At 38.3% G+C, this 27,781-nt stretch overlaps 1 protein-coding gene across 1 annotated transcript in view; it reads left to right on the forward strand.

The window, feature by feature from the left end:
• The window catches only part of PIK3C2G (phosphatidylinositol-4-phosphate 3-kinase catalytic subunit type 2 gamma), a gene marked incomplete at both ends in the record, with an annotated part of 264,212 nt that overhangs the window by 139,908 nt on the left and 96,523 nt on the right, over positions 1–27,781 (forward strand). The window contains 3 exons of the mRNA XM_079775257.1: positions 18,613–18,793; positions 22,773–22,880; positions 26,837–26,929. Coding sequence (XP_079631383.1) covers positions 18,613–18,793; positions 22,773–22,880; positions 26,837–26,929 — 382 coding nt within the window. The remainder of the gene's footprint in view (positions 1–18,612; positions 18,794–22,772; positions 22,881–26,836; positions 26,930–27,781) is intronic.

Consider the following 27,781-nt stretch of genomic DNA (forward strand, 5'->3'; position numbering starts at 1 on the left):
TTTCTAAATTATATCATTTAATCCTCAGAATAATTATTAGATAATATTGAGGCTCAGAGAGGTTAGTTAGAGGTCAAAAGTCACACAGCAATTAAATGGCCCAACTGTTTTACAAACTCAGATATATCTGACTACTTAGCCTGTGTTTTTGCTTATATTTCAAGGCCTTTAAACTGACATTACAACCTCTTAATTGATTACCATTGATATTACCGGTCCAAGAGAGAAAAATAGGATCATGAACTGGGTGCCCTGAAGCACAATTTACCATGAAGAAACCATAGGCTTTCTCTTGCTAGATTCTTTATCTATTTACACCTTTCCAGAATTCTTGGGGAGGAGGGGAATAGGCAAAATACACCAACAACTTATTCTCTCATCATCCTGTTTTTCCCGTTTGTGAAAATAAAAAGTATTACACTGTAATCAGAAGAAGCATTAAACTGAATCAGCTATTTTGTTGTGTTGCTAATCAAAATTAAGGAGAACAGAAAAAATAAAGCATAAAACTAAGAAAATAAGGAGTTAAACATTATTGGATTCATCTAACATAAAATACAGTACTAATACAGAGAGAAAACCCCACCAAAGAAGAGCATGTATAATTCAAAGTTGTAATTTTCAAACACCAGTGGAATGTCATTTTCTAAGAAATATGAACAGTAAACTACTTGTTCTTTTTTTTAATATGTCAGAAAAAAATTGCTGACCAATTAATTCCAAAGCAATTTCAGTTATCTGTCTTATGAGCACTAATATCCATTTTCCACTGATACTTTCAGAGGCAAGGATTCTCAAAGTGAGGCTCCTGAAACTTTCCCTAAAGGATAACTATGAAGGGAGAGTTCCACAAAAAACTCAATGAGGTCTTTGTGGAAAAGACTTGGAGGTTCAAAGTGAAAAAGACTTGTTCCTAAAGAGTACAAAACGTAGAACTAAAAGCCACCCATGGGTTGTTACAGACTACTTTAATTTTGTAGATATATCTTTTTATTATTATTACTAGAGGCCCAGTACATGGATTGGTGCATCCGTGGGATCCCTCAGCCTGGCCTGCGGGATCAGGCCAAAATCGGCTCTCCGACATCCCCCGAAGGGTCACAGATTGCAAGAGGACATCCCCTGAAGGGTCCCAGATTGCGAGAGGGCAGTTCTCAGGTGACACACCCCGGAATTGGGCTCCCTCCTCTCTGGTTTAGGTGCATCACCCAAGAAGCACAGCTGCTAAGTCACCACAACTCAGCAGCTCCTGTGTTGAGCATCTGACCCCTGGTGGTCATTGTTCATCATAGCTACCAGTGGATGGTCGAACAGTCAGATGGTTGCTTAGGTTTTTATATATATAGATAACCGCTTACATCTTAAATCAGACTAAATTTTAGGGTCTAACATGGTTTGGCACCAACATTATTTGTTATCAGTCAATCTAAACATCTTACAATGAGATTTTATAATATTTTTGGAAATAAATGCTCTATTTAGTTACCTAAATAGATCCATTGTCTCACAATACACTCTCTCTCTCTCACAAACACACATCACTTTTTTTCTTTTCTAATTTTTTTCCCCCTCTGAGATGCAAGAAATTTCAATTTCAAATGGCATGGCTTATCTAGTAGAAAAGTGGCTTATCTTTTCAAATTAACTAACACTTATCTAATGTAACTTTGCCAATGATGGACTTTCAACCTGATCATTTTTTAACTAAGTTTAGTTAATTACACAATTATTTTTGTTTAATAAAAATTTCTCTAATATTTTCCCCATGATCTGAGTACCCCAAATCACAATATGATGGAATACATCCTGTAACCTCTTGAAATGTTTCAAAATTTTCAGATATATAATAATTAATGTGTAGGCTAATAATAATATTTTAAATATATATATGAAAATGTGAAAATGTAACTTAATAGGACCCTATAACTTCAGAATTTTTAGCAATTTAGTTTTAATTAAGATAGAAAAGGAACCAATTTTATAAAGTCCAGGTTTATTTTATTATAACTCATTTATTCAGCAAATACTGACTGTCTTCTCTGTCAGAATCAGAAACTGTTAGGTCATGAGAGTGTGAATTCAGAGTTCTGCCCTGAAAGAATTTAAAGTTTAGTAAAAGAAAAAAAAAACTAAAACAAAATTTAAAAGCACAATACAAATATTGTTAAAAGAATAACGAATATAGGGAAGTTCTTAACCCTTACTGAGTGGATGCAGCACACCTGCCCAAGATTGGAAAAAATCTAAGAAAGACCTTTTAGCAAATGTGTTAAGTTGAACATGAAAGGAAAGGCAGATGTTGGCATATTGAAGTATCATTTTGGACACAGAGGATGAGGCAATTCAAAATCATTGCAGCCTGAGAAAGCCAAGGACATTCAAGTTATTGAATGGATGGAATATGTTCGGAATGGAGGTACATTTACATTCTCCAGGTTTAGAATGGAAGAACGTGAGTGGGAATCAGAGACAAGACTTTAGGATGTGGGGGAGTTAAATTATAAAGTGCCCTCTATGTTTCACTAAAGATTTTATGTGTTTATCATGAAGGCTATATGGATTTTAATCACTAGGACAGAACTTCATTAGACTAAGTAAAGAGGACTAATTGGAGGTAGAAGAAAATGCAGGTGACATCAAAATCAATGCCAGTTGATTCCAGTGATACCTTTAGGAACTAAGGCTTCCATTACATTCTGTGAATGGGGGCAGCAAGAAGAAATTAGATTTCAGAGCTATTTGGATGGGAAGCACAATAGGACATGGTCACAGATTTGATGTTGGGGATGAAAGTGAGAGAATAATCACAGATGGCTGCTTCATTTTTAGTTAGGGTGACAGAAGACTGGCGGTTCTATTCATGGAGAGAAGTAGTTCGGGTAAAGAAGCGGGCATTGGGGGAATTATGCTGAGATTGGTGCAGTTAAAGTTAAAATGCCTCAGGAAAATCCAACTGTGCTATCTTGTACGCAGATGAGCATGTAGGCCTGGATCACACACAAAGAAAGAGTCTAGGTTGGGAACTCTATCAGTTCACTAGGGCTGCCAGAACAGAGTACCACAGAGCGGGGGACTGAAACTACAAAATTTTATTTCCTCCCAGTCCTACAGGCTGAAGTTCAAGATCGAGGTGCTGGAAGGGTTGGCTTCTGGAAAGCCTTCTCTTCCTGGGATACAGACAGCCTTCGTTCTTGCTGGGTCTTCACACTGCCTTTTGTCTGTGCACATGCTCTCCTGGTTTCTCTTCCTCTTATATGGACACCAATCCTACTGGATTAGGTCCTTACCCCTATGACCTCACTTAATCTTATTTATCTCCTTACAGGCTCATCTCCAAAAGCAGTCACATTGGGTATTGGGGCTCAGCATATGCATTTGGGGGCATACACAATTCAGTCCATAACAGAAACATAGATTTGGTGATAGGACAGACATGACTTTTATCTGTTTACAAATGGGAAGTCTAAGCTTGGAACTGCTAAATTACTGGTGCTGTCACACAGAGAGCACTGGAGATAAAGTATGCCTAGTACTCTCTCTACATTCATATGATACAGCAGGCAGGACAATTATCCCTGCATGGAAAGTACAACCTGAACAACAACAGCAACATTGCATAATTCAACAGGAATGGAGGCCTTGCAGAACACCAGGGAGTTTGTGGAGGCCTCGTAGAACACCACTAAGTTTATGTGGAGTTTCCAAAAGAAGTGGGGTTTAACAGTGCTAGCTGACTTCAGGGGACATGCTATTTCATGACAGAGAGTGAGCAAGAATGTCCCAGAAATTTTCTCAGAACATCAAACACAGGTACAAATCTTATGGACAATGTCCCAGGGAACCTGTAATATCCTCACAGAATAAATCATGCTATTTGTGACTCTGAAGAATAAAGGGTGAGGCAGCCACCCCAGCTGTGATTTGAAACTGATGTTCCAGGGAAATGAAGTATTTCAAAGCCAGCTTTGCCTTACACCTGTAGCCCTGCCTCTCTGGCTGTGTTCAAACATATAAATTGTTCACTGCACAATATGGTGATTACCCAGCTTTCACCAGAGGGCTGTGCAAGAACAAAAGGCTGAGAGGTAAAGAGGATTTTTATTAGTAGGTTGCTATTCTTATGAAACATTAATATAGCAAAAAAAAGTGTTAAAATAAATTTTGTTAATGAAACTTTATGAAAAATACCCTTTTTTAAAAAAAAAAGTATATTTGTATTGATTTCATAGATGCAGAGAGAGTGAGAGAGAGAAACATCAATGATGAGAGACAACCATTGATTGGCTACCAGGGATGAGCCTGCAACCCGATCTGCCCTTGACAGGAATCAAATCTGGGACCCTTCAGTCCACAGGCTGACGCTCTATCCATTGAGCCAAACAGGCTAGGGCATGGAACAGACTCTTACACCACCTTAACAGTAATTATACATGTATTCAGAAAAAGAAAAAAAAAGCTGAGTTAGAAAACTCAGTTCATAACCATATTTTCAAAGAGTAAGTAAGGGAAAATGCAGACATCTATTAAACTAATTTAAAATTCCATGAGCCTGGATATGTCAACCAGAAATTATTATGTTATGGCTCATATGCTGATGTTAGTGACTCCTCTTTTGCCACAGCCTGGAATTATTTGGAACTACGGGCCCAATTAAGATGGGTAACTCCAGGTATATCTGTTGTGTGTGTGCCCAATTCAGCAAGATTCTTAGGCTCCCAAAGGCAATCTGGATTTTCAATTCAGGGTGTTCTTCCTCTACTTTCCCAGTCCCATCCAGCACTACCACTTGCTTAAATAAACATAGGAGGCCAGACCCTTTGAAATCTTGGTGGTCTCACTTTTCTAAAGTGAGGAAGGATGGAGAAAAGGTGATTCCGGTGTATGACTTGCATTATCAAAGTAAATTTTACATATTTTATTCTTTCTGTAAGTGAGGTAAAGGAGAAACAAATATTACTGCTTATAAGTATTCCACACAATATTATATATTAGGTTAACAAGCTCTTCTTTAAATGTTCAAAAAATATTAAAAGAAAAGATGGCCAGCCACTGTTGCTCAGTGTTAGAGTGTGTCTAACTAAAGGTTGCCAGTTTGACTCAGGTCAAGGGCACATACCTGGACCATAGGTTCCCTGCCCTGGTTGGGGCACATCGGGGAGGAAACCAATTGATGTAGCTCTCTCACATCAATGCTTCTCTCTCTATTTCCTCTCTCCCCCTCCCCATCCCCTGCTATCTCTCTAAAAAAAAAATCAATGGGAAAAATATCATCCAGTGAGGATTAATAACAAAAGGAAGGAAGGAAGGAAGAAAGGAAGGAAGGAAGGAAGGAAGGAAGGAAGGAAGGAAGGAAGGAAGGAAGGAAGGAAGGAAGAAAGAGAGGGATGGGGAAAAAAGGAGGGAGGAAGGGAGGGAAGGAGGAAGTAAGGAAAGAAGGAAGGAAGGAAGGTAGGAAGGAAGGAAGGAAGGAAGGAAGGAAGGAAGGAAGGAAGGAAGGAAGGAAGGAAGGAAGGGAGGGAGGGAGGGAGGGAGGGAGGGAGGGAGGGAGGGAGGGAGAAAAGAACTGTTATTGGCACTTCTTGGTGGGGTTTTGACAAGGAGTCTCTAGGTAGCAGGACAAAATGAAATGACAAACTTTGAAAAGAAAGAAGGCAATCCATTGAGACTTCTAAGGGTTAGGAAACAGGAAGCCAGAGCAAGAGCTCAAAGAAAAACGTGGTAAGAAAGCAGCAACAAAAGATTCCTAGATTGTATATTAGTCTCATCAGCTGTACCTGTGTTAGGATATCAGGAGGTGGTACAGCATGATGATGAAGAGCAAGGGCTTTGGAGTCAGAAAACTTAAATTTGAATCCCTGGTCCACTGATTGGGTGACTTTGCACAAGTTACTCAATCTCTATAAACTGTAATATCCTTATCTGGAAAATGGAAGGAATCACACTACCTGGAGCGGATGTGAGGATTCCCTAACTCATCTATGTCAAACACTTCCAAAATGCCTGGCACAGAGGAAATGCTTGATACATTCATTAAGGATTAAAATTCCAGAACGCTTGTCTTGGAAAGTAGCTTACCAAACCTCACAAACTGCAACATTTCACAGACGGAAAGTGAAGAGCTAAAGCATTAAATTCCTTGCCAGAGGTGATACAACTAGAAAATTACAGTCTAAATCAGGTTTTAATGGTATTTAGGACACTGTTAATAAGCTCGGGCTGCAATAGAGAATAGCATGGACTGTGTGCCCTAAACAGCAGGAATGTGTTTCTCGCAGTGCTGGATACTGGAAAGTCCAAGATCGCGGAGCTGCCAATTCCATGTCCTCCTAAGGGCCCTCTCCCTGGCGTGTAGACAGACGCTGGATGCCTTCTCCTGTGTCCTCACGTGGCCCGAGAGAGCAGAGAGCTCCAGTCTCTTCTTTTTATTAGGGCATTAATCCCTTCTCAGGGCCCCGAACTCAAGACCTCCCCTAAATTTAATCACACCCCAAAGGTCCCCTCTCTAAATATCATCATATTGAGCTCAGGGCTTAACATATACATTTTGGGGGGACACAGACATTCAGCCCATGACAGACATATGGTGCAGTGAGAACAGCCTGGAGCAGTGGTTAAGAACTCTGGGTTTTAGTCAAAGGACCTTAAGTAAGACCCTTAATCTTTCAGTTTCATCACCTAATAAATGTGGGAGAGATTACCTCATGGCATTCAGCTCCGTGCTCATGTAATATTATTCTCTAAGAATAGGGGTGTACTTTACAGTAGGATACGTGTTTGGAGTAAGAAGGACAGGCACCAGTGGGGACCCCAGAACATAGCAGTGCTAAGAGGAGCTTTTAGCAAAGGAAGAACAAAAGGAGCAGGAGGATTCTTGGGGTCAGGAAAGGAGAAAACCAGAATGTGAGAGAAGGGAGATGCGATGCAGGAGGGTCTCACAATTTGCCATCTCTTCCAAAGTGTGCCAGGGGCTAAAATTCCACCTGTTTTGTCTTGCTTTGCTTTAGGTTTAATGTGTACATCCTATCTAATAAAAGAATAATATGCAAATAATATGACCATCACTCCAACACACAAGATGGCTGCCCCCATGTGGTCAAAGATGGCTGTCCCCATGTGGACACAAGATGGCCACCACAGATGGCCAACAGGGGAGGGCAGTTGGGAGGGACCAGGCCTGCATGGGAGGGCAGTTGTGGGCAATCAGGCCATCAGGGGAGGGCAGTTGGGAGGGACCAGGCCTGCAAGGGAGGGCAGTTGGGAGGTACCAGGTCTGCAAGGGAAGGCAGTTGTGGGCGATCAGGCCAGCAGGGGAGGGCAGTTGGGAGGGACCAGGCCTGCAAGGGAGGGCAGTTGGGAGGGACCAGGCCTGCAAGGGAGGACAGTTGGGGGCAATCAAGCCTGCAGGGGAGGGCAGTTAGGGGTGACCAGGCCGGCAGAGGAGGGCAATTAGGGACAAACAGGCTGGCAGAGGAGCAGTCAGGCATCAATCAGGCTGGCAGGGGAGTGGTTAGGGGGTGATCAGGCAGGCAGGCAGAAGCGGTTAGTGGCAATCAGGAAGGCAGGCAGGCAAGCAGTTGGGAGCCAGCAGTCCTGGATTGTGAGAGGGATGTCCGACTGCCCGTTTAGGCCCGATCCCGGTAGGATCGGGCCTAAACGGGCAGTCAGACATCCCTCAAGGGGTCCCAGATTGGAGAGGGTGCAGGCTGGGCTGAGGGACACACACACACACACACACACACACACCCGTGTACGAATTTCATGCACTGGGCCTCTAGTATGGAATATAATAGTGGGTTTGAGCATGGTTACTAACAGTTATGCACAGCTTGGTGTTTAATTGGGGAAAATAATTTAAATAACATAACTTATATAAAGCAATGAGTATGTTCTGGGATGGGAGAAACAGGACAGCATTTCTGCTCTTATATCACATTATTCAGTGTTTTTAACAGTGAACATATGAACATGTGAGTGGACTGGAAGGAGTTTTGTTGATTTACCTGTTGCCCTTGCCCTTCAGCAAGATAAGTGGAAAGGGCTCTGATTAATTATTATAGATTCAGGAATCTATTCAGAGGAATTTACCTACTCTACATAGTTTTTGTTTTTGTTTTTGTTTTCCTTCATAGGTCCTAACTGATCTTAGGAGATCATCAATGCTGTACACCAGTAATCCTTATTACAAGTGTTTATACAAACTTGGTACCATCTATGGGTAATTTTCCTTCAGAAAAAATACCATTGAAGCTTACAATTAAATATGTGACTGGTCATATCTGTTAAATATGGTATTTAAATATGATAAGACATTATTAATTAAAATAGTAAATACATAACTATATATTCACATATATGTAGTGTTGATAACCTAATGCTAAAGAAACAAGTTCAATTTCTTAGTAGTGATCATCCATAAATGAAGCCAAAATGGACACTGCTCTATAAGAGCAGTGAGTGGCGGCAAGGGGATAAGGAAGGCAAAGAATAAAACCTCAGCCAACTCTCCTTTGAATTTTGGTGCACGATCCTCCAGTCCTCATTCCACATTTCCTTTCATGTGGTGCAGTTGGTACATTTCCTGAAGCTGTATTTCTTCGTGCATGACTTTTCGATTTCTATCTGTCCCAACTAGTTTTCTTTAAACTGACTGAGCTTGGTAGGCCTCCAAGAACAGTTTTGATTAGTTTTAAAATACTGCCTTTGCTATTCACATTTCCTAATTAAAACCAAAGTCAATTCCATAGTTTCTTGGCCACTCTTAGATATCAAACAACTCCCACCAGTTTTGTCCAATTGAAGGCTTCATTTTCTTCTCCTATTTGTACAAATACCTCCTCCCTATTCTCTAGCTCCAGCCAAGCTTCAGCTTGGGAGAATTGCAGTGGGTAGAGGATATGGGCTGCTGCTTTACTCCTCTTCTCCCTTCTCTTTTCTAATTCTAACTTCTTTTTTAAATTTATCTTTATTGTTGAAAGTATTACAGATGTTCTAGTTCTAACTTCTTTTAAATTTGGAGTAAGGAGAAAAGAGAGAAATATGACCCCTGACACTTAATGTGGCAAGCAAATGCAATCTCTATCCATGATCTCTGATTTTCCATCAAGGAGGGCTGTGGGTTCACTGTCAAAGCTGATTGTATCATGTGGGTAACTTTTTGGGGGGCAGCCTTGTATGACCTCCCTACCAGGAGGTCTGACTTTGACTCAACCCCTTCCTCCACAAGGAGTTTATTTGAACATCTCCTTCCATGTGTTTATTGGAACCTTGAGAAACTTGCACATCCTTGCTTTGCCAAACAGTTGGGGTGCAGGAATGCAGGCTGCTCCTTTGTTATCCCTTCTCTCCATCCTGTTCTGGCATCTTCTTCCTGTTCACATAAAGCCTGGGGAAAATCAACAAACCCTGGTTCGGAGCAGAAATCCAACCTGGGGATGGGGCACCAGTTCCCCATTCTGGCACACACTCAAACAAATGGCTCTCTTTGAGTTTCCCTCTTCACTGAACTTTACCTGGAGAAGTGGGCAAGTGTTGAACCACTCTATTCCTCACTAGACTGATGACTCAGGATTTTCAAACACCCCTTTCCTTCCACCCCACCTGCAAATATATGTATACTAAGGTCCAGTAGGAGAAATAATGCTTGGTCTACCACGACCAACTACACCATCTCCCAACAAGCCTTGAAGAGTTGTCTGAGCAACAGTTGTTTCTTAAAATAGAGGATACCTGTTGTTTCTTGACTGTAATCTTGAGTTTTGGTAGCCAGCTCCAGAGAAACAAGGGAAGTTCCTCTCAACATGATATAGATGCTTCCTCATCTAAAGCCATTGTCCTCTCCTATTCGTCCTCTTCAGTCTTCCAGCTGCTACTCTTACAGCAAAGCTCTTAGTTTCCCAGAGTAGCTACAGGTACTGCCTCCCTTACTGCCCTCAGCCATCAGGCCCTTTGTCTAGTGCAGTGTTATGTAAGCCCTAAAAAAAATCTTGTCATTGCCCTACTGTACTCATTAGCCCAACAGTTTTTCTCAGGGAGAATCTCTATTAGATACTCAAACACTTGGCTGGACAAAACAACAGATGGTACATAGGCTTATTCACATGTTTAAATGAATCAAAAAGTATGTTAGTAGTAATAAAATAACAATAAATTTTAGCAGTATAAAAGAATATATCATTCCAAAATGAGCTGGATCAAATCATTTTAAATACCCTTTGGGGATTTTTATGATCCATGAAAGAAAGCCATTTTATTACTTTTATAGCTGTTGGTGTTTTTTAAATCTGAAATAGTATACTCAGATTGATCGCTCATCTAATTTGCCAGACTTGCACCCAGATGACTTTTGTTTATTCTCAGTAACTAGGTTTGCCCCCAAATATGCTCAGCAACAACATTGGGGATGTTTTAAAAATATGCTCCATATTCTAAAGGCAATGCAAATGAATGAAAACAAAAACAAAGAAAAGGAAAAAAGAAAGAATATGAAACTTGGCATACTTATTAATTTTTACCATAGCAACAAATAGCCCCAAAGTTTCAGTGGATTACAACAACAAAGATTTATTTCTCACTGAGGCAGCACATGGCTTGCAGACTTGCCTGGCTCCACTGGACCCCACACAGCAATGCTCAGCCCTGCTCCACATTGTCTTCTCATTCCAGGACGGAGGGAACAGCCCACAGCTGGAGCATGCTGTTCTCAGGGCAGAAGGCAGAAGTCCCAGAGGCCAAACCAATCCCTGACAGCACATTCAAAGCATCTGCACAGACAGGGGTGTACATTTCATCCAGTCACACCCCATTGGCCAAAGCAAATCACCTGACCAACTCCAACAAGGCATGGAGAGGTAGACTGCTGATGGGAAGGCACTGGAAGTCACCTAGCAAAGAATGGGGATGTGTAGTCCTTTTCAGAGAAGAAAGCACGGAGTTGGGAAAAATAATTAAACCTAAAACAGTCTGAGCACAGGGGAAACATCCTAAGTATGAACACAAGACACTACTTTCAAGGTGCTAATAAATAATACTATCCTACCTAATAAAATGGTAATATGTAAATTACCATCACTCCGCTACGCCCACGATTGGGCCAGCGGGAGGTGCAGGGGGCAGGACTCGGGGTGGCCGGGGTAGCCGATTGGGCCAGCGGGACACTGAGCTCGTGTCGCCAGCTGTGGTACGAGCTCAGCGTCTGTGCCATGGCTGTGTTGTGGAACAGAAGGGGCCTTTGGGACAGCGAGCTCACATCCCGCCGTGGACCATCAAAAGCGGGGGAGCTGGGTGCCTGTCTGCTCCGGCACCAGGCCTTTCAGAAGCCTCCGCCAAGCCGGAGGCTTCTGAAAGGCCTAGTGCACCAGCGGACAGGCACCCAGCTCCCCCGCGATAGAAAGCGAAAGCGTGTAGGGTACCCTACATGTGCATGATTCAATCATGCACTGGGCCTCTAGTAACACATAAATATTGGAGATATAAATTATGATATAGAGATAAAATTAAGTCAGTTACATACCTTATGGGCTCCTCTCATGTATTTGTGTTGTAAAAATGAATATAATCTCTAGAGTATGAATTTCATTACTTTCTGAATTTATTCCCTTTTAATGGTTTTATATTTAAAGTTGTTATAAAATGGCTTATTGACAAATATATATTGCGAAATAACTATTGATTGTAAATTACATTTCTGCAGGTTTGGCCCATGTAATGCTTTTTAGATGCAAAATTTAACAGGAGTTTAGTGCTATATAGCTGAAAGACCAAATCAATATTCTGAGAATAAACTAGTCATAGGAAACAGTTATGCTTGCGAAGACTATAAAATGTATAACGTTTAGGGAAACATTAAATCAATCACAACTACTGAGAAACAAGAGTTGTAAAGGCTAAAGAAATATAAGCTTTTCACTTCTTTACACCCCATTGAAATCTTAAAATTAATAATTCCGTATCAAGTATTGGATTTCAGCCTTTATGTGTCCCAGGGTTATAAGCAAACCTGAAGTCACATTCTAAAATCTACCTGTGTTTGAAAACTGGCCTACTGAGCCCCTCACATTGCCCCACAGAACATAGCAACAAACACAGGAAATGGGAAGAGGAGGTCCTGGTGTGACCTGAAATCACTCATCTTTTTGTGTAGCTCAGTTTTCTTCTGCTCCTGGATGCTGTTATCCCTCTTCACTCACAGGAAATACACATGTGGGTAAAAATTTAGGGCAGCCCTTAAGATGTGGGCTACCGTGCTGCTGAGAATTAAAATTAAGACCTATACAGTAGGGAGTTATGCGGCGAGGAGGGCTGGGATGATGTGATTACTGTGTTCTGCCCTGCTGGTAGACTGATGAAATGAGAACTATCTGTACTTTTCCTGTAGCTCTAGCAAGCCACTCACCATGAGACCAGAAGCAGCTTTGAAAACGAGAAATGGAGAAAAACTGTAATTTCTGAGAAAAATCTCCACTTCATGCAAGCAGAGATTTGTAACTATCTTGGGTCTCTCTTGGGTCCACCATGATCCCCTTAATTTAGGTGAATACTTTCATGATATCCTAAAACAAATGTGCTTAGTCACCTGGGTTATAATTCCTTCTCTTCTTGTTTGCTGCCTCTTGTACCTAACACTGTCAAAACCTTTAATCAACTAGATTTTATGCATTTACCCTCATTTTAATGTTGTTATTACTTACAGCCTACATGGCATGTGCAAAATAGTATCAAATTGAATCATCCCTGGATCTTGCAGACAGTGGGATAAACAGGTCTCTGGCCTTTTGAGATTTACCTCACAGTTTGTAAACAATCACAATGTCTGCATCTTAAAAGCCCAATTTGTCAACATCAAATCTTTTTTTTTTAATATATTTTTATTGATTTCAGAGAAGAAGGGAGAAGGAGAGAGAAACAGAAACATCAATGATGTTGAGAATCAATGATCGGCTGCTTCTTGCATGCTCCCTAATGGGATCAAGCATGCAACTGGGGCATGTGGTCTGACCATGGAATTGAACTTGTGACCTCCTGATTTATAGGTCAACACTCATCCACTGAGCCACACTGGTCAGGCTCAACATCAACTCTTATTTGATACTTTTCAGTCCATTGACCTTAACTTATTATTTTTTTTACTTGGCATAAGCAATACTGCCTCTCTAGGTGACAACATATTTTGAAAAGGATTTTTTAATGCTCCAGGGGGAGTGGCCAGCTGTTTTTTTACACTCTTATAAACAGAGGCAATGGGTAAAAACCACACCCTGAGGGGTCTACCGCTACCTATTGTAAAAGTAACTGACATGGAACTGCTTGACCCTCCATCCAAAACTGTATTGTCAGCTTTCTCTGCAGTTGTTTAAAATTAAAGGGCGTGTTAATTTCTCTTGCCAGTAAAAGTGACGGTGCCTCTCATATCATCTTCAAAAGTCTATGATTTCAATTCTGCAATGTGTGAAAACAGACTCTTCACAAACTCGGGTAAAAAGCCGAGGAGTTCGAACGAGATCTCACTAGGGGAGCATGCCATCTCGAAGGGATGCAAGGTTTGAAGAGACATATTCTACTAGCAAAATAATCACAAGGGCATACACTGACTTTTCCTCACTTTTATATTTTTTAGAACATAGTCACATATTCTCTCTGCAAATCTCCCTGCTTTGTTTGACTTTGAGCAAGGAATCAAACTGATTTTTTCCTCCTTGAATGAGCTGCTCGTGAGAGAAGCAAATGCATTTCAAATACATTAAGAATTAAGAATATTATCAATAAGAATTATATAGTCCGAGCAGTTCCTATGATCCTAACCTAAATAAATAACTTTTCTTTAATTATGTTAGTAAAATTTTGACTTCTATGCAGAATAACTTTGTCTTTTAAGCACACATATAGCAGTTGGGTGGTGATAGAGTTGTATTTATTTATTAGAACAAGTTAATAATATCTTTAAATACAAGGTACTCAGTATTCAAAGTGAATAAAAATTCTGGCAAGGATTGCTATAGAAATACTCTACCAATCAGCTCCCTGTCTCACTGACACTCAAGTAAAGTATAAAATTGTATATCACCAGAGTCCTCAAAATACTATGTGAACCTGAGAGGTAGACAATTCTACATACAATGTTTGAAGTTTCACTTGTGCAAGCTTGCATTTGCAGCTTTCCAATTCACACTCAAGCAACACTCATTTTCTTAGAGCCTCCAAAAAATGACATGATTCACTTATTATATTTCTGACAGTTCAAAATATCACTAAAGGGGTGGGCAGGTAAGTTTTTGTATTGTCTACTATTATTCTTAAATTCGCAGATGACATGATATTGTACATAGGACACCCTAAAGACTCCACCAAAAAGCTACTAGATTTAATAAGTGAATTTGATATTGCAGCAGGATACAAAATTAACACCCAGAACCCATGTCATGTTTATATACCAATAATGAATTCTCAGAAAGAGAAACTAAAAAAAAAAAATCCCATTTATTGTTGCAACAACAACAAAAAAATTAAGATACTTAGGAATAAACTTAACCAAGGAGATAAAAGTACAGGATGATGAAAAAAGAGGTAGAGAAAGATATAAACAAGTGAAAAAATACACCATATTCATGGATTGGTAGAATTAACATCATTAAAATGTCCATGCTACCCAATGCAATCTATAGATTCAATGCAATTCCTATTCAATTACCAATGGCATATTTCACAGATCCAGAACAATAGTCCAAAAATTTATATGGAACCAAAAAAGATCCCAAATAGCTGCAGCAATTTGAGAAAGAAGGCAAAGTTAGAGGTATCACAATACCAGATATCAAGTTATACTACAAAGCCATTATAATTAAAACATCCTGGTGCTGGCACAAGAATAGGCATATATATCAATGGAACAAAATAGATCAGATACCCCAGAAATCAACCCAAGCCATTATGTTCCATTAATATTTGACAAAGTAGTCAAGAGCATATATGGAGTCAATACAGTCTCTTTGAAGAATGGTGTTGGGAAAATTGGACAGATACATGAAAAACAATGAAACCAGACCACCATCTTACACCACACACAAGAATAAACTCAAATTTATAAAAGACTTAAATGTAAGATGTGAAACCATAAAAATCCTAGAAGAAACTATAGGTAGCAAAATCTCAGACATCTTTCATAGCAATATGTTTGCAGATACATCTCCAAGGGCAAAGGAAACTAAGGAGAAAATAAACAAATGGGACTATATGAAAATCAAAAGTTTCTGTACAGCAAAAGAAATCATCAGCAAAATGAAAAGGGAGCCCACTGTAAAAGAGAACATATTGGACAATGCTAAATCTGATAAAAGGTTATATCCAAGATATATAATCCAAGATATATAAGAAATTCATACAAATTAACAAAAGGAAGACAAACAATCCAATTTAAAAATTGGCAAAGGACCTTAAAAGACACTTCTCCAAAGGGGATATACAGATGGCCAAGATACATATGAAAAACTACTCAGTCACTGATCATCAGAGAGATGCAAATTAAAATGACAATGAGGTATCACCTTATACCTGTCAGAATGGCTACCATCAACAAATCAACAAATGGCAAGTGCTGGCGAGGATGTGGAGAAAAATGTACCCTAGTACACTGCTGTTGGGAATGCAGACTGGTGCAGCCATTATAGAAAACAGTTTGGAGTTTCCTCAAAAAATTAAATATGGAACTTCCATTTGACCCAGTGATCCCACTTCTAGGAATTTATCCTAAGAAACATAAAACACCAATCAGAAAGAGTATATGCACCTCTATGTTCATAGCAGCGCAATTTACAATAGCTAAGATCTGGAAAAAACCCAAGTGCCCATCAGTAGATAAGTGGATAAAAAACTGTAGTTCATTTACACCACAGAATACTATGCAGCAGTAAAAAGGAAGGATATCTTACCCTTTGAGACAGCATGAAAGGACCTAGAGAGTATTATGCTAAGTGAAATAAGCCAGTCAGAGAAAAACAAGTATCACATGATCTCATTCATATGTGGAATCTAATGAACAAAATAAACTGTTGAAAAACATAGACCCAGAGACATAGAAGCATGGAACAGACTGTCAAATCTCAGAGAGAAGGCAGGAGTGGGTGGGTGGATGGGTGGGAAGAGATCAACCAAAGAACTTGTATGTATATACGCATAACCCATGGACATGTGTGGTGATAATAGTGTGGTGAAGGCCTGGGCCAGGGAGCAGATGTGGGCTAGAAGGGGTCAATGGGGGTAAAAGGGGACATGTGTAATACTTTCAACAATAAAGATTTTTTTAAAAAAGAAAATACATCTTTAGCCCCTGAATTTTTTCTTTAATGCTTTCCAGAAGTAAATAAGAAATTTTATTCCACTCGAGGTTTATATTTCCTTTGGAAAAGTACAAAAGATGTTAAAAGATAAATTGTATTCATAACAATGACAAGGAAGCAAGACTTACCTAAAATAAATAAATAAGAAGACGCAGCCCTGACTGAGTGGCTCAGTTGGTTGGAGAGTAGTCCAGTACATCTAAAGGGGATGGGTTCGATTCCTGGTCAGGGCTCATACCTAGGCTGCAGGGCACGAATGGGAAGCAACAGATTGAAAATGATCTCACATTGATGATCCTCTTTCACTTTCTCACTCTCTCTCTAAAAGTTAATAAGGGCATGTCCTTGGGTGAGGATTTTAAAAAATGCAGACTCATTCAATTAATTTTTTCAACATAAATGTGTAGTAACAGAAAATGCAGAACAAAAGAAGTAATGTATTTGTTAGAGTCTCTGTAACATGTAGACATAGGTGCAAAATTAGGAATGCAGAATAAAACTCATCTATGTATGTTTTTGCTGCTATGCATTAATCCTTTTTATTTTCAGTATTCCATTCTCACAATAATTTTCTTCTAGTTCCTTGAATGCTAATTATTTTTCAGGGGAGGAGAAGACTAGAGACCAGTTAAGATGAAAAAAATCAATCAGACAGAAGTTAGTATTTAAAAGGAATGAATCTTTTTTTTTTCTATTTCTGTGTTTTAGAGCACGATATAAAGTAAAATGTAAGCATATTAAAATTAGTTTCAAGGTAATAAAAATTGTCACATGGCAGACAGAGAATTCAAATATTTGTCACTGCCCCATTATCTAGCAAAGTATTCTTAACTTTTTTGTGTTCTGTGCTTCCTGAGTCTGTGGTGTGAGCAGAATACCAGGTAGTGACAGAAGCTGTCTGGGGGATGCTGTGAGATACAGATGAATTCATGTTTTTTCGCTGAATAGTTATACATTGTGCTAAGCCTAGTCAAATGCATTGGCTCAGTCTATGTTCTAGACAGTTCTGTAGAGGAGGAGTTATTGCTTTATTTTACATTTAAAAATAAAATCTCAGCCTTTTTAAATAATTGGCCTAAGTTACATTTTTAACATTTAAATTCTTTATTGTTGAAAGTATTACATGTGTCTCCTTTTTCCCCCCATTGACCTCTCCCCAGCTGCTCCCACCCCCCCCCCCTCCAGCACATGCCCTCACCCCCCTACTGTCTGTGTCCATTGTTTATGCGTATATGCATGCATACAAATTCTTTGGTTGATCTCTTACTCCCCCCCATACCCCCGCTCCCCTGCCTTCCCTCTGAGGTTTGACAGTCGGTTCGATGTTACTTTTTTTTTTTTTTCCGATGTTAGTTTTAAGTTGTAGGTCTGGGACTTGAATACAGAAATGCCAGAAAACAAAAACCATGATCTTGCCTTTATAGTATCTTCCTCCAAGTAATCAATATGACAGTTTGGAGACATTATCTTTTTTTATTTTTTAAATTATATTTTATTTAGTGCCATTTTATTTTATTGTTTACATTTTCATTGAATTTATCAGAGTGACATTGGTTAATAAAATTATGTAGGTCTCAGGTGTACAATTCTATAACACATCATCTGTATATTGCATTGTGTGTTCACCACCCCAAGTCAAAATAAACGAACAAACAAAATAGGAACAGACTCATAGATACAGAGAACAGACTGACAACTGTCAGAGGGGAAGAGGGTTTGGGGGCTGGGTGAAAAAGGCAAAGGGATTAAGCAAAGAAAAAAAACAAAACCTTAGACACAGACAATAATATGGTAATTCCTAGAGGGAAAGATGGGGTGGAGGGAGATAAAAGAGGGTAAAGGGGGTATTAATGGTAATGAAAGGAGACATTATCTTTTGAAGGAAAGCAGAAAAGGGTGGGGATTGATTGTTAAGTTGCAGTATAATACGGTCACTTATAAAAATTATTTCTAAAATTATTTATTCATATTTGAATAAGTAAAAAAATATGTTATTAAGGTAACTATTTGTTATAGAATTAAGAAACCTGAAAGAAGAAAAAGTGCATTGTGAATTGAAATGAGAAAATGCAGGTCTCATTAATTCTTCACTTTTGGAATCTCATTAGCTATCAGGTGGACCTTGATGACTGTCAACAAATAAACAACATTTCTCCCATTCTGGGTTCTTAAACGCCCAAAGCCAGTAAATACAGATTTGTCTGAAATGCACTTGTTTTTCCTACTGGAGGTAGTTAAAAAATCAGCTTTAGATACAAGAATTCTTTTTCTCTCTTTCCTTCAGGCTGCTAAAGGATGCACAGAATGAAGCTTATTTTAAAAGCTGGTATCAGAAGCTGTTGGCAGCTCTCCAATTCTGTGCAGGAAAAGCCTTGAGTGATGAGTTTTCCAAGGAGATGAAACTTATCGAAATTCTGGGAGGCATTGGGGGAAAAGTCAAGTCTGCCAGTGAACTTCAAAGACAGGTTTGTTGAGAAATCAATCTTCATGTAGTGAAGTATTTTTTTAATCTTTAGTTCAATTAAGTTATAATTTCATAGCTTGGAAAACACATTCCTTGACTATACTTAGACATAAGACACAAATTAATTGTTTTTTGTTGATTTATTTATTTATTTGTGTTTTTTTTTAGAGAGAGAGAGATTCTTGTTTGTGCACTTACTGGAGTTCGAATCTTGGTGTATCAGGATGATGCTCTAACCAACTGAGCTACCTGGCCAAGACCTACAAATCAATTGCTTTAATCAAGGGGTTTTTTTTGTGTGTGTGGTTTTTTCTTCTTTCATTTTACTATCCTAAAGTTAATGGTAATGTCTATCACCAGAAAATGGCTTTTTAAATTTTTTTATTGATTGATTTTAGAGAGAGAGGAAAGGAGAAAAGGAGAAACATTGATTTGTTGTTCCACTTATTTATGTATTCATTGATTTATTCTTGTATGTGCTCTGACCAGGGATCAAACCCACAACCTTGGAGTATCAGGGTGATGCTCTAACCAACTGACATACCCAGCCAGGTCCAAGATGTGGCTGTTTTATCTAAGTGGCCATGTAGCAATACAAAGGGTACCTGATAAGAAGAGGCCAACTTAAAGGCAGTTTGTCTTTCTCTTCTGACTGGCTTATTTCATTTATCATAGTCTCCAGGTCATATATCACATGATCTCACATATATGTGGACTCTAATGAACACAATAAACTGATGAATAAAATAGAACCAGAGGCATGGAAACATGGAACAGACTGACGAATCTCAGAGGGAAGGGGGGTGGGGTAAGGAGAGATTAACCAAAGAATTTATATGCATACCAGAGGCCCAGTGCAGGGAATTCGTGCAAGGGTAGGGTCCCTAGGCCTGGCCGGCAATCAAGGCCGATCAGGTTCTCTACCTCCCAACATCCCCACCTCCTTCTTCTCTCGCTCCCTCAGCACTCCAGTCACCACCACTGGTTGCCCACCATGTTCTGTGCTTCCCCCTGGTGGTCAGCACACATCATAGTGAGCAATCGAATTCCTTGTCTCCCGATCGAACTCCTGAGGGGACAATTTGCATATTATCCTTTTATTATATAGGATATGCATTGCCCAGGAACACAGACAATAGGGTGGTGAAGGCCTGGGGCGGGGTGGAAACTGTGTGGTGGGGGTCAAGGGGAAAAAAGGGAGGACAGCTGTATTACTCTCAACAATAAAAATTTAAATAAATAAATAAATAAAGGCAATTTAATTAAAAAAGACCAAATGAAGCAACTTCCTTAAAATGGCAACGCAACTTAGACTTGTGGGAAATTACAAGTCTAAGGGGACTTTTTCGGGTACCTTTGTCTAGCAGGGTTGTCTAAGACCATCAGAAAACACAGATATTTACATTACAATTCATAACAGTAGCAAAATTACAGTTATGAAGTAGCAACGAAAATAATTTTATGGTTGGGGATCACCACAACATGAGGAACTGTATTAAAGGGTTGCGGCATTAGAAAGGTTGAGAACCACTGGTCTAAGGTATTAAATCTAGGTCTAGATCTTTCTAAAATTGCACCAATCAAGGTCACATTTTTAAAGACTTTTACCAAAACAAATACAATTATTTAAATGAGAAATCAATAGTGGTGTGGAATGTAATACTTTACAGTAAGATCCATGATAGTCAAAATATTGTGCCTCTTTTAAAACTGATTATAATAATGGACTTGGCTATTCTTTTTCTTAATCTAATGGAGAAACACTTGCTCATTTTAATTATCTGCATCACTAGTCCCCTTCAGTGACATAGACCATTAAGTAGGTTCCCCTAAGTTCAACATTCTAGATGCAGGGAGACAGTAATTGTAATGAGAACATCATTCAATAAAATTTAAGTAATAAAATTCATTGTAATAAGAACATCACTCAATAAAAATTAAGTACTTACTACAGACTAAGAGTTAAGGATAGAAAGATGACTTAAACACAAGTCTTGTCCTCAAGGAAGATCATAGTTTCTCTCTACCCCTGGTTTAAAATCAACAAGAATTTTCAACAAAATGATATGAAAATAATAATAGGTACAATGTCCCAGAATTTTTTCCCACCCCGAGGTTTTTTGTGTTGTTTTTTGTTTGTTTGTTTGTTTGTTTGTTTTCTGAAATTCACTAATTTGGTAGAATAACAGAAACTATGCAACTTTACCTACCTAAGAGATAATAGAAAATAAAAAGCATGCACATGGAATTTATTTTTATATGGGAGACCTATAAATTCTGCTTACACAGAAGAGCCTTAAGGCACATAATATGATGAACAATGAAAAAAAAATGATTCATCCATATTACTGTGGACTCATTAATTATTTTCTAGAGATAAACAAAAAAGTGGAAAGAAGGACAATAAATTGTTATTAAAATTTATAAAATTTGTATGTAGGTTTGGTCATTATTATATTTTTAAATCCCTTACATATTTAAGAATGCACACTATAGTTGAATAATTCTGGTGTCTTTTTTGACCATTTGCATCATGTTCTAGAGTTATATTGACATTATTCTCTCAAATAAATGTATTTATTTTCTCTTGTCTGGCCGATTTTATGATAACATCTTTTCACATGAAAATAGGAAAAGAAAAAGAAAGGTGGGAGAAGCATTTATAATTTTTCATACTTTAAAGTTACTGTTTGCTAGTATTTTATTTATTTATTTACTTACTTACTTATTTATTTATTTATATATTTATCTTCACCCGAGGAAATTTTTTCATTGATTTTTAGATAGTGTGAGAGGGAGAGTGAGAGACAGAGAGAAATATCAATGTGAGAGAAACACATTGATTGGTTGCCTCCTGCACACACCCTGACCAGGGCCAGGGAACTTGCAACCAAGGTACGTGGCCTTGACTGCAATCAACCTGGGACCCTTCAGCTAGGGCTGTTTGTTAGTTTTTTAAAGCACTCATTAAACCTAACGATATGAAATGACGATACTTTAATTAAATGAAGAGAGCAGAGATTTCCTTCCATGATATTCTTCTGGCAAATCTAGGCATAGATAAGACAATGGATGACAGACAGAAAGAGTGCTGTGATGGAATTTTGCCTCATTTCTCCACCTTGCTCTTCTGGGTTCTGGGAGTAGTGGATTCTATTATTTGCAATGAGCCAGGAGAAAGAGCTAAGGAACTCTTGAAAGTTAATTCAGAGTAATTAATATGATATCCTCATTTTTAGAATTGTGCTTAAAACATTTTCAAAAGTAGCCTGAAAGGAACTTTCTTAATTTTGAATTATTATTATTATTTTATTTTAAATTATTGTTGTTTCCCCCCCTCTTTTGGTCAGGGGTTACACAATTCTAAAAGTGTGATCTGTGGTGTCAGATCTTCCACAGGTACTATGGAAGAGCATTGTGGAAGGAGGTGAATCAAGTACCAGACATATACTCATTGCCATTTAGTAAAGTAGACAGATTGCTGTTTCTGATAATTATCAATTGTCAGCAACTATAATTTTTTGTCATTATTGCTGGTAATATATATGAACTTATTCTAAGATGTACTCTTATTATTAAGTGTAAATCTTGAGAGATACAAACTAAGATTTTAGAAAATATTCAGAAATGAATTATATGAATAATTACTTAAAGCTGGGACTGGAAATTAGTGGGCCACAGGTCAAGTCCAACCCATTATGTTTTGTTTGAACAGAATAGTATTTCGTTTTGGTTTTGCTTTTAATTGAATGTAAAGTACTTTAAAAGGGACATACACTCATTAATTCCCCACTCCCCATTGTCTTTAGCCTGCTGCTTTCTCAAATGTGGCTACATCACCTACCAGACCCTAAAGCATTCAAAGTGTGCAACCTCTGAATTAAAGAGTTTATTTAATCAATACAAAAAAAATTATAACTTGAAGAAAAAGTCAAGTTCTTTACAGTTTTTAAAATGCTTTTCCTTATGATTTTTCACAGGATGTGCTGAAAAAAGAGATTGGCAGACTACAAGAATTCTTTCAGTCTATACATACCTGTCACCTTCCTCTGAACCCTGCTCTCTGTATAAAGGGGATTGATCACAAGGTAAGTTGAGTATTTTTGTTCTGTATTGTTTAGTTCACTGTATGTTTTTGAAATGGCGAATATAATTTATAAAATCTTATTGCAGTTATTTTTCCTCGGTGAGGAAATAAAGATATTTCTCTCGGAATTGATTTCTCCATTTATTCAAAATGGTTGATTTGGTGACTCCATGCAGGCCGAGTTTAATTTCATGCTTATTTAGATTACGTGCATACCCATGTCTAGTACACTAATATATCATTAGCTACAACATCTCCATTTTGATTCAATTTAAAATTCATTGGTGCTCATGAGTCCGTGTGCCATATAATGTATTTTGTGATTTCACCAATGCCTGGAAAGTCTTTCCTGGTGTTATCACACTCACAAACACCTTCTCTTCCCCAACCTCTGCCAGGCACCCTTCTCTGACTTGGAGTCATCCTTTATCCCTTGTTCTCCAAGAGCTTTATTATTCTCCTTCTCAAAAGCCCAAAAGTAGAAGACACTAATAGAGAGGAGGATTGATAAGTGAGGTTGAGAAGTGAAGTAGTCAAACTATCATGCATGCACAATAAATGTTACTTAAGTTGTAAGAAGATCAAGAAAACATATCCAATAAGTAGGGGGAGAAATAGACCATTATTAGTATAAATATAAACAGGTTTGCTAAAAGCTTGATACTCTCATCTTTATAACGTTGCTGTTACAAAGACACCCTGCAAACTTTCCTAATATGCTTATTAAACATATTTTTAAAAATAACAAAATTAGGCACCAATTCTAAAGTTGAGATATGTATATCTAATCATACTAAAATCTAAATTATTGCCAATTTTTAAAAAATTGTGTAACTTTTTAATCATTAGCAGTGAATCTGATTAATTCTGAGATATGTGGAAACTCAGCATTTCAAAGACATATGTTAAATTCAAAAGAACAATATGGATCACTGAATTGAGATGTTGGTTTTTTTGTTTATGCTTTCTGGGTTTATTGTTATTAAGGAGTAGGCAATTTTTTAATTAAAATTACATATGAGTTTTGGCTTACGCATTTGGGGATGTGGAGTGCTAGTTCTAACAGGAGCCTGCTATGAGTATCCAGGTAAGCTGGCCAGACCTGGGGTCACCAGCCCAGGAGTCACCACACCTAGTGCTGTGACTGGTACCACACTCCCCTGCAGCAACCTGCAACCACCAGTACTTTCCCTGAGACTGGGAAGGGCCCCCAAGTAGAGCCATTCCTTTGTCTCATTTGCTCTGACCGGCTGTGACTTGTATAAGGCTGCTGCACGTGTGCATTCAGCAACAAACAGGACAAATGTGCCAGGTGATGCTGTCACCTATAGAGCATTTTTAGTCTGTCCTTGGGTCTTGCTGAAAAATAAGGGGGTCTGAAGGGACATACATCACATCCAGAGGTGCAATAAACGTGGCAAAGTTAACAATCGGAGCCCACATCTGATTGGCCATCAGAGGATCCATACTGGAAAGAGTCTCTATGAGTATGGTAAGACCTTCAAACAGACCTGTCAGCCAATGCTTCATCTGAGAATCCACTGATAGAACAAGCTGTATGAATACAGGGAGTGTCATTCTTATTCCCATCTCATTAAATATCAGAGACTCCATGCTTAAGAGGAGCCTCATAAACGTGATGGATTTGTAAAAGCCTTCACTTCGAGCCCCCTATTCATTGACTATCAGGAACCCATACTGGAGAACAACCTTCTGAATGTAATGAGTGCAGGAGGCCTCTATTCAAAGTAAAAGCCTTTTCCAACATCAGGCACTTCTCAAGTGAGAAACTTTACAGTTGAAATGAGTGGGGAAAGCTTTCTGTTCCAATGGAAACTTTATCAACCATTACAGAATCCACACTTGGAAGAAGCTTATGAGTTTAATGAAGATAGTAAGGCCTTCAATGGGAATAAATATCTTATTTGGCATCAGAGCCTCCACACTGGGGAACAAGCCCATAAATGTAGGCAGTGTAGAAAAGCCTTCAATCAGAACTCTCAACTTGTCGACAAAGAGCAAATTCATAGCAGAGAGAAAAAAAAAAAATTGAATGCAGTCTGGCAAAGCATCCAGTCTGAGTAAATGTCTCATTTTATGCCACAGACCTCACATAAGCACAAAGCCTTACCTTCAGCCTCCCTTTGCCCTTTGTCTCTCTTCCATGGACTTGGAATGCCCAAGAATTGAATGAGTGGTATTTGAAATCCATTGATCTAGACTCATTTCTGGCCTAATACAGGCTTCCCTAATTCAATACCATAACAGAAAGTCATGTTTCCTGATTGACGTATTTTTGCAGCAAGAATTCATTACATACCAAACAGCAACCCCACCTCATTACTGTAAAACTCAAACTGATTCAGCAAGCAAGGATTTCTGTTTGCTCTAGGATTAGGTGAGATTTATGTTGATAGGGTAAGAAATAGATCCTTTCCTCTCAGCTTCTACCGATTTCAGATTTCTCAGAAATAATGATATTCAAAACAGATCCTTCAGCATGTGTTTTTTAAATTTTTTTAAAATATATTTTTATTGATTTCAGAGAAAAGGGGAGAGGGAGAGATAGAAACATCAATGATGAGAGAGAATCATTGATTGGCTGCCTCCTGCACATCCCCCACTGGGGATCAAACCTGCAACCCAGGCATGTGCCCTGAAGGGGAATTGAACTGTGACCTCCTGGTTTGTAGGTTGATGCCCAATCACTGAGCCACACTGTCTGGGACCTTCAGCATGTATTGATGTCATATTTTAACTGAGTTGATAAATTGAACATATCAAGTTATTTTCCTTTCTTTAGTATTGATTGTACTCTTCACTGTCAACATGAACTCTCTAACAGCCTAAACACACACAGCCTTTTAACACTCAAACAATTGTGAGAATGTACAAGGAGAATAAGCAATAACGAAAGCATAATGGAAAGTAGTCAATATAGTAAATTGAATATAGAAATGCAAAATGCAATTGAAAGAAATGAAAAAAGGAAATATATGTTGTACTCTTATTTGTAATTGTAAGAAAATATCTATATATATATATATAAAAGCCTAAGCGACTGAACGATTGGTCGACTGATCACTATGATGCGCTCTGACCACCAGGGGGCAGATGCACAATGCAGGAGCTGCCCCCTGGTGGTCAGCACGCTCCCACAGCCAACTTCCCGCGGCCGCCAACCCTGGCCCTGATGGCCCCAATGGCCCCGATCAGGTCTGCCGGCCAACCTCCTGCAGCCCAATCGGCCCCGATCACCAGGCCAGGCCGAGGGACCCCTCCCGTGTACAAAGTCATGCACCAGGCCTCTAGTTCATTAATAAAAAGAGAAAAAGGATGCATTAATTTTTTTTACCTACATAATTAGTGACTGGCACAGTAAAAGGTATTTTATATCCATTAGCTCATATATCTATTATAAATATGGTGAGGTAGGCATTGTTATCACCATTTTATAATGGGATACAAACAATTTAGTAACTTACCCAAAGTCTTACAGCTAATAAATCATAGAGTCCAAATTTGAAGTCTATAGCTCTATATTCATTTTCTTAATATGCTGCAGAGCAGACATAATTAAAAGGAAATAATTTTTAAATAACAATTTTACCTTTTAGATATTAGCCAACTAGCATAAACACAATACCTACATACTATACTACTTCATTTATTTAAATCCCCAACATAGCACCACTGTTTTGTTAGAAAAAAAAGTGTAGTTGAAGATTTATGACCTGCCAAAAAGCTGGCTTTTCATTTTCCAAGTAAAGGTTTTGGTTGGTAAAACTAAAGTTGCTTGTTTTTTTAAAAAAATAAATAAGTTTCTTTGTTCCAAAGTGTAAAAATTATTCATATGTGTTCTATTTGTTCAAATAAATTCTGCAAGGTGCCATGATTTCCGGGAATGTGTTCTTTTTGCTTTATTTTGGTCACAGATTTTCTCTTCTCCTCTTGTAGGCATGTTCATATTTCACATCTAATGCGTTGCCATTGAAGATTACTTTCATCAATGCTAATCCAATGGGCAAAAATATCAGCATCATTTTTAAGGTACAGTAACTCCTAAAACATCAAATTGATTACATTGGTAGAAATATTGATATATTGCTCACAAGAAAATTACTGGTGCTATTTTCTGCTGGCAACAACACAAAAGATTCCAGTTATTTTTGATTTTGCATTTTTTACAGAATTATAGTACATGCCAAACTATGATTGGCAATAAATCAAACATTACTGGCTTAAAGTCCATGAACCTTCAGTGCAAAATTTACGAAAATATGTTCCAATAAGCAAAATTATACAATCACTTTTGAGTAACACAGAAACTGGAATGTGTGGTGAGCCCCAAAGGCGAGAGCTTTCTTTTGGCCTAAATACTAAATTAGAATCAAAATTACCTGTAACTCAAATAATATAAATTAATTTAACATAAAATTATTATATGTAAGCATTTGCTTATTTTAGTAATTTGCTTAATTTAGTAATATCTGAGTGATATTTTTGGTGGATTCTGACTATATTTGAAGATAGTAGGACATCCAGTTTTTTCCTTTGAACTGTGTAACCTCAAGCAATAATGGTTCAATGACACTGCATATTTGCTGAAGAAAAAAAAAACTGGACTCTCATCTTGGCATATTTTTCTGCATGTAATTTAGAAAGCATTTTCAAAATAAAAATTATTAATAGTTTAAAAGCATAGAACTATTGTTTCCCTTTGGACATATTCCATTTCTTTCACCAATGCTTGAAAACCTCCCCTTTATCATTTCTTATTTTTTATCAAAGACCATTTACTCTGAAAACTTTTCAACTGCCCTCATAATAAGAGAAGCCAATGACTCAGAGTCTGATGAATCATATGTGTATGTTTATCCTCATAGTCGAGAAGCTCTTGGT

Source organism: Cnephaeus nilssonii (assembly GCF_951640355.1).
Source record: "Cnephaeus nilssonii genome assembly, chromosome: 6".
NCBI lineage: Eukaryota > Metazoa > Chordata > Mammalia > Chiroptera > Vespertilionidae > Cnephaeus > Cnephaeus nilssonii.